Source organism: Morone saxatilis, unplaced genomic scaffold (genome assembly GCF_004916995.1).
Source record: "Morone saxatilis isolate NCDOM2014 unplaced genomic scaffold, NCSU_SB_2.0 Contig15, whole genome shotgun sequence".
Classification (NCBI taxonomy): Eukaryota; Metazoa; Chordata; class Actinopteri; family Moronidae; genus Morone; species Morone saxatilis.
The window spans coordinates 15,212,721-15,220,954 of record NW_023339707.1 but is presented as its reverse complement, the minus strand read 5'-3'; the positions used below and the strand labels follow the sequence as shown (position 1 = coordinate 15,220,954).

The 8,234-nt window shown below is 42.2% G+C and overlaps 2 protein-coding genes across 2 annotated transcripts in view; one reads left to right on the top strand and one right to left on the bottom strand.

Moving 5' to 3' along the window:
- The first annotated feature begins 620 nt into the window (after positions 1-620).
- Positions 621-2,770, top strand: LOC118323845 (5-hydroxytryptamine receptor 1-like). Its single transcript, XM_035655883.1, has 2 exons — positions 621-1,739; positions 2,283-2,770. Exons 1-2 carry the CDS (start codon positions 621-623, stop codon positions 2,436-2,438), a joined length of 1,275 nt encoding a protein of 424 aa, XP_035511776.1. The 3' UTR covers positions 2,439-2,770.
- Positions 2,771-5,154: 2,384 nt separating this feature from the next.
- Positions 5,155-8,234, bottom strand: part of kcnd3 (potassium voltage-gated channel, Shal-related subfamily, member 3) — a gene marked incomplete at its 3' end in the record, with an annotated part of 94,776 nt that continues 91,696 nt past the window's right edge. The window contains 2 exon segments of the mRNA XM_035655833.1: positions 5,155-5,911; positions 7,238-7,497. Of these exon segments, the coding sequence (XP_035511726.1) occupies positions 5,737-5,911; positions 7,238-7,497 (435 nt within the window).

The window sequence follows — 8,234 nt, the reverse complement described above, 5'->3', positions numbered from 1 at the left end:
AAAAAAAAAAAAAAAAGACACTTAATTAGGATGGACTTGAGTACAAATACAAATTAGCACTTTTGGTCTAACACATTGCACTTAAATGTCTTGAGTGTGTATTTTTCAACGAATGTCCCAGTTACTTGTCTAATAAATTTCCATTCCACAACATGTATTTCAAAGCATTCTTGTGTTATGGCTCTACACATTCACATGATTATAAAAATAGCTTTTTTTATATGTAGTATACAGGACATCCACATCACTAGGTGTTAATCTAACATGATATTTATAGAGGAAGGTGAAGAAGGGGGACCAAACTGTGCAATTTATTTTGTGCAATCTCTTCAGCAGGGCACAGCAAGGTCAGACAACTCCACATGCTCCTGATTACAGACTAATCAGCCGCTACCTACCATTCACCCAATCAGTGCTGGGCAACACAAAAGGCAAATGCCCTTGAATAAATTAATTTAAACCGGGGCCCCACTTCAGCTGTTTTTGACCATCTGTAGCTTTATGTTACCTATTGAAAATCATCATTATGCAACAGAGGTGACTGCTTCCATTGTGCTCGCTGAGCTGCTGAGCTGCAGCACACTGATGTGGTAATTTACCAGGAGGAGGATTTGTATAGGATGAAAGATATTTCACATGTAAAGGCTTCAGGAGAGGAAGGTGACATTATGGACGTGCACACTTTCTGGAACCAAACAACCACGCACTATGAGACTCTCTTGGATACGATGTTTCTCACATTCAACTGCACAGTCCTAACCTTAACATTAGTCTTGGGTTTACCCGGGAACTTGTGGGTTTGTTGGGTTGTATTCAGGACCAAGAGCCTGCAGACCTGCAATAATGCGCTGCTGGTCAGTTTGGCCGCCAGTGACCTCCTGAAGTGCTCTGTGGACACACCGCTGCTGCTCTTCTCCTTTCTGCACTATGGGAAGGACAGCCAGGTGTCGGTGCCTGTGTGCACCCTGCAGCAGTTCACCTATGCCCTGTGCAGCTGCGTCCAGCTGCTCACGCTGGTCAGCATCAGCGTGGAGCGTTTCCAAGCCATCGCGTTTCCCTTTCAAACCGAGAGGAGGAAAGCGAGGGTCCGCCTCTGGATCCTGTCTATCTGGGCATGCGGCCTCATCTTGGCTGTAATCTCTCTGACACTTTCCAAAAAGGCGCTTTTTTACATGCTCTGCCGTCCGCACATCGGGGGGCACGGCGACGAGCGTCTTCGATATTGGGATCCGTTTGGACCCTACGTACTGGTGCCGGTATGGGGGTTGTCTCTGACTGTGATCGTTGTCCACTACGTGCGGATTTTCAAAGTTGTAAGGCAGCACCGTAAGAAAGTGTTCAATCGGGGAGTCCAGCTGAGGCCGACGGTGTCCGAACACGTCTGGGGCTGGCTGAGTGTCCCCATTTCAGCACCACGGACAGCTCCGCCACACTCCTTCAAGACTCTGCCCTCTGTGGGCTCCGGCAGCCCGCTGCCTCCCCGCCGGACGGTGCTCTTGGTGGCTGAAGCCGGCGCTCCCCCTGCGGGCTCGTCCACAGGAGGCGCCCCGGGGAGACCTCCAGAGATCGTGGGGGCAGTGTGTCTTCTGACTCCTGGGGCCAGGGAGCGGGGGAAGAAACAGATGGAGGGGAAAGTAGCCCAGCGTTTTGGGTACATAATCATTGCGTTCACGCTGTTCTGGGTGCCCATGGTGGTTATTTTGCTAATGAACGTCATCTCGTGGCAGAACACGGACAAAGTGAGTGTAGCAGAGTTTTTTCAGGCTGAAACTGAAATTGTCCATACAAAACTATATATATATAAACCCTGTACAGTGTAATATAATCCAATATGACAGTCCTGTGATAAATGCTTGTAATGTCTGAGGTTTCTAATAGTTGTTCAGAGAAGCTGTGCAGAATATTAGAAACATCTATCCAAATAATTCTGTGTAATACAACAAAACCACAACCTCAAAATAGAACCACAGAAACCAAACTAAACACAAAAACTGTGGGTTTTGAGTGAGGTATTTTGGTATGGTTATTACACAGTTATTTATATTATTCTAGGCACTCCCTATAAAGTGCAATAATGCATCACAGTAGTAGTAGGTTAATCAGAAAAAAAACAACTACTTCCAGCTTTGAAGATTTGCCGCTTTACTGTTTTGAATAATAAACTTTCTCTGTCTGGGTTTTGGACTGGGGTTTTTGGGCCCCATAGATGTCCTACAAAAACATTTTAGAAAGGTATTCCATGTCATTGCATTATCCTAAGCGCTCTCCTGTTGTTCCCACAGTTGCTGATGGAGCTAGAGACATCAGCTATGGTTCTGACCTGTGTGCAGGCTGCAGTGGATCCCCTCATCTACACTTTAGTCACCAGACAGTTTCGCTCTGAACTCAGCAAGATCCTTTCCTCCATCCCAGGGTGTCCCCTAAAACTGAGGGCCTGAACATTTGGATCACATGGACTGCACTTTTGGGAACTGAGTACTACTGAGTCACTACATTGTGTTTACACACTTGCACACATAGAGTGATTTAGAGGCGAGTGAAGAAGAGAGTCCACATATTTTGTATTTGTGGCAGATATAGATGTTTTATCAGGCGTTTCACAGTTGGGACACAAGACAAGGTCATAAATAATATCCAACACCTGACAAGATACGCACAGCAGTAGTCTCAACAATGACAGGTGGCAAAGGAGGGCAAAGCAAAGAGTGAGAGGAAAACTGACTGAGCCCAGAAAAAAGACAATCAAAGGAGAGTACATAACAGAGAGAGAGAGAGAGAAACACAATTACAGACCTCTGTTTTTGTTGTTTGTAAATAAAAAATGCAATCCTTTGACACTTTGAGCGGAAATATGCTTACATAATAATTCAAACTGTGTCATTTGAAAGTGCAGCTGACACAAAACAACCTGTCCTGAAACAGGGAAGCGATAAATAAATCACGTTTAATCACTGTCCTAGCAACAAATAATACAGGGAACCTCACTTCTGCCATTACCTATGTCATACCCTTGTGGCTTTCAATAGATCCTAAATGTCAGACTTGATGCTGTGAATATGAAGTCAATGTCTTCAACCCCACTTTTTAAAATTACACTGAAAAAGCTCTGCTTGTCTGTGCTTGTCTTTTTTTTTTACTCCAGGTAAATTTGCGCACAATTTAACTAAACATTAATACTGGATCTAGGCAGCTGTTGTCACTGGGTACAGTACTAAATTACCAGCAATCGTACTAGATCACTGCTAGGAATATCAGACATAAAACATATCTTGTTTTAACTCTGTAGCATATTTTTGACTTTCTTTGGGTCGATACTAACCTCGGGATCAGAGAGAACTAAAGCTCAACAGAGGAGTGTAAGGGACCTTTGGGTCTTGTGTAGTGATGCACTGATATGGTACCAATTATGTTATACATTTCCACCCATATTGGCTGATATGATTGTGATATGTGATTATTTTGTAAGTGTTAAAGTACAAATGCATGTGTAAAACTGGTTAAGCTTTTCAGATGTCTCCATCTTAAGGTAATTAAATACTTCTAAAAAGACTGATACATTTAGCTGCTAGTTTGACAGCTGTTTTAAATACAATCTACTTCTACAGAAATAAAATCAGCTACATATGGGCAGACATAGTATTAGACCAATTCTAGTATTGCTTTTGAAATATGCTCTTGGCTGATATGGACAGTATGCCGATATATCGGTGCATCTCTAGCCCCATCTGTGTGCTCTTAATCAACATTTTATTTCATCTATGTGGAGCAGAAGTGGGTGCTTAGTCTGTTCTGACTGAAGCTGCTCTGCCCTGCTTTGGTGAAACCCCAGCGTGGTCTCATCTACCCAGAGACAGACCTAACTGTCTGTGTAGCTGTTGGACTCAGAATGACATTCAAGATGAAAAAGGCCAACAGAGAGGAATCAGCTAGGAGGGTAGCAGAGCTAAAAAGGTCAGCGTCCATGGCTACAAAGGTCAACTTTGATGGGATTTGATGGTAAGTACTACTAAAGTTACATGTTGGGGCTGTGAGTTGAGAGAACAGACAGAATAGCAAGTTTTTTTGGTGACAGAGATCTGTGGATGGCTCATCCAGTGTCCTCCATGTCTCTGTGGTCACCGTTACAACAGACTTCCCTGCTTTAAGTTCTCAAGAAGATAAAGTAAATAAAATCCTTTGAAACATCAAGGAGGACAAAAAGTACAAACACCAAGTTTCCTAACCACATAGAGTACACATACTCAACAACTTTGAAAAATGCCCGCTGAGTTTGGGGAAGAAAAAACGTTGACAGCTATAAAGACTACTGAAAGCATACTGTTGTTCACACGGGAGGTAGGGATACAACAGGACAACAACGAGAGAGAAAGAGAGAGAGATATAGAGAGATAGAGAAATGCAGAGAGAGGAAGAGAGAAAGACAGACTGAGGAAAAGAGAGAGCGAGATAGAGAGAGATAGAGAGAAATGCAGAGAGATGAAGAGAGAAAGACAGACTGAGGGAGAGAGAGAGAGACAAGACAGCTTCACTGGTTCTGCCAAACGATGGTCAAATATTACAAAATATTCTATTAACAATATTCACAAAGAACCAGGGCTCAGGACAGATTCATGTCAGAAATTCCCAGCGAAATGCCTTGTGCTTTTAATTGTGGTGGTTTGAATTCAAAATGTTTTTATTCTTTTGGTTTCTTTGTTAAGAGAATTGAGTTATTTGAGGTCTGTTGGGCTCCAACAGCCAAAAGGGAAAAAAACAGGTGGGAGGATTCAGAAAACTATAAAAACAAATATATCTCTTTTTACTCCAGCAAAACAGGCACATGTTGTGTAAAAGGCTTGTAGCTGAGAATTTCGAACAGAAACATGTACAATGAACCCTTCAGAGTGGCAGCTAGTCAAATATACCATATACTGAGCCATAGAGACTTCCAGAAGAATGGAAACTGAAAATTTTCAGTCAACTGAGACAATTCTCTCTCACACATACACACACACACACACACACACAAGACACACACACACACACAGGCACATACCTCCTATCCAGGAAAGGTCACGATTCCTCTATCTATCAAAAATGTTACATATTACTCATTCAACAAATATGAAAGTTCATGGGAACCGGTCCATCACAGGACGACACCAACCGATCTTCCATCTTTAAAAGAATTTTCACTCAAGTAAAGTGGACCTGAAAAGGAATGGCGCCATATTTATCTATCAACAGGTGACCAAAATGACACAAAACAGAAGGGCAGCATTAAATCAGTGGGAAAATGTTTTGATAATGTATTTTTTTCGTTTTTGAGTTTCCTTCCTTTTCCCTTATATCTCCTGTTAAAAAAAATGAGTCAAACTGAAACGAAAATCATAAAAAGGTGCTTTGTGCACAGTGACACATGACTCCGACTCTTGGGAGGCACACTCTCACATGCCTCCTCATCTAAAATGACTCCCTACGCATATTCCCCATTCTTTCACCCACACACACACACGCATACGCGCACACATGCATGCCAACCACTAACATGAATATACTGTATCTAAAAGCCATCCTCCGTCTGTAAAGGGAGTCCATGTCATTACAGTACATGACCAGCAGAGGGCAGGCTCCACCATGGCCAGACTAGGACTCTAAATGCCTTCTCCTCCATCATTTCCAGTCCTCCTCTGTCCCTCAGTCTGTCTCGATGAGTCTTTATCTGTCTTTCTTTGTGATGCGCCTGCACTCTAGTCTTCACAGTGCGGACACCTTCACAACGTTCTGGTGGGTGGGGGCCGCAGGCAGATGAGCATCACCCTCAGGAGTTGTCACTGGCGGTGTGGGAATGCTGATGATTGCTGTGGTGATCTGGCTGCTCTGGCAGTTCAGGGATGCTGGATCGTCTACGCGCATGTTCAGACTGGAGCGGCTTGAAAGAAAGAAAGAAAGAAAATGAAAGCTTAGGATAGTTTGTCCGTGTAGAAGCATTTTGCTAAAAGTTAGCCTAAACCTTTGAAGAGATGGGTTTGTGACTGAAGGTTACTGGTTCGTGTCCCACACCAGTTCTGGTTGAGGAAAAGTGAATGATTTCCTTTGACAACCCAACTACTGTTCAAGGTCGAGGTTGCTTTTATTGTCTCCCAAAGGAGAAAACTGTCTTGGAGGTGCTCCCTTTTACCCCTTTCAAACTGAACAAACAACTCTGGAAAAACACCATTAGTGTGAATGGGTCAAGATGTTTAATGGAGCTTTAAAAAAAACCCCAGGTATAATTGTGAAAGTGTTTGTTGTAGTGTCGAATAGAATCAACACCCAACTCTGTCTTTCAGCTGCTAATGAAATTGCAGCAAGTTGTTTCCTATAAACAAGCTTAGACAGAGAGCCAAAGTAAACTGTGAAAAAAGCTGAGTGTCAAGCAAGCTTAATATCCTCTAATATTGAGTTGATGGACCAATCGAGAGCTAGCCGGTGAGTGAATATTTGATTTACATTTGTGAGTTGGCCAAAAAAACTCCACTGTGATACTCATGTTGCTCTGTGTCTTCTGGGTGTGTAAGTATGCAGTTGTTTGCGATAGAGCTGCAATTATTTATTATTTAATTTGCCAAGAAAATTGATTAGTCAATCGACTGAAAAATTAATCAGCAGCTATTTTAATAACTGATTAATTGTTTCAGTAATTCCTCAAGCAAACAGTAAAGATTAGCTGCTTTTCTTTGTCATATATTACAGTAAACTGAATATCTGAGTTTCAGGTTTTCAGGTTGAATAAAACAAGCTATTGAATACAAATCCTTGAGAAGTAGGACATTTTAACAAGCATTTTCCACTATTTTCTGACATTATAGACAAGCGATTTATTGATTTGTTGAGAAAGTAATCTGATTCAGGGCTTGTAAAAGGACTTTGTAACGTAGGGACAAAATTTGCACCTCGTTGTCAGTTTTTATTAATTACATGATGGATAATTGAGCTAATGTAGAAAGCTTGGTTTGTTGTCTCTATAGCCACTAGCTTCAATAGTGAATCTGGTTATAAGTTACTTGCTAAGATGTTTCAAAACCACTACAGATGATGAAAGCCACTGTCACAAGCAAAAATATATTTACTTTGTTGAAAAAAAGAAAATCTTGATCAGTGAATCAAATTTTCTTCACTGGCTTCTGAATACAAAAGCTACTGAACAAACTGATTGCAGAACTTTGACATCATAGCAGGAAGGATATTAACAGTTTTTTTTTAATTCTAAGCTCACCTGGTGCTGAGGGGCTGGATGTGGATGGTGCTGAGCTCCTGCAAGCCTTGTTGGTGTGTGTGCGTGTGTGTCAAAGGCTGCATGTGTGCTGGGGCACTGGCATTCGGTAAAGGGGTGTGGTGCTTCTTGCTTCTGCGGCTGCAGCATGTGCCCGTCACACCATCTTGGCTGGAGAGGGAGGGGCTTCGAGAAGGGTAATTCTGCATCCCCGCCTCCAGATAGCTCTGCTGGTAATACTGCTCATCCACAAACTCGTGGTTCTACAAACAAGACAAAGAGAACGAGGCCAGCAAGGGGGAGAAGACAAAGAGAGAGTCATAAAAAAATATGTGACATTTATACTGTATATGGCTTGATATAGCCTGTCATTTTCTGCTTCATAGGGTTCATAACTCCTCTGAGAATGTGTTTGGCTTTGTGTGTGTGTGCAGAGCTAAAAGTATGTGTTACTGTGTTGGAGCTCAGCTCATAATCAATTTTCTACAGTCAGTTCCTTAAAGTGGCTATAATAATAATAATAATAATAATAATGGATCACATGACTACTTGTATGTGAAAGGGGGCACTTGTAGCAATGAACCCACAGAGAGTTATCTCCTGCAGTTTGTATGGAGCATGTATGGAGCTTTATAGCAACTTTGGGCCCATTGTCTGGGTTTTGGCAACTGTTTTGGTTGACTCTCACCGCTCTCATCAGCTTTGTTTTCAGCCACAGCAGGCAGCTGTAATGAGCGAAAAAGCTCCAAAAATCACTGTACCTTACCTGCCCAACTCTAAATTGCAAACAGTCAAGGTTAACAGCTAACTGGTGAAAAACACAGTGGAGCATTTAGCAGATTAAGAGCCGGATATTTCCCTTGGGAGCTGATGGAAAGCAAAACAGAGCTAAAAGGAGAGTGAATATTGAACTTAAATTCAAGTCAGGTGGACACAAACACAACTCCAAATGAATTTGTATTGCTCCTCTGCTGCCTGTGTAAATAAGCAACTGTTTGCT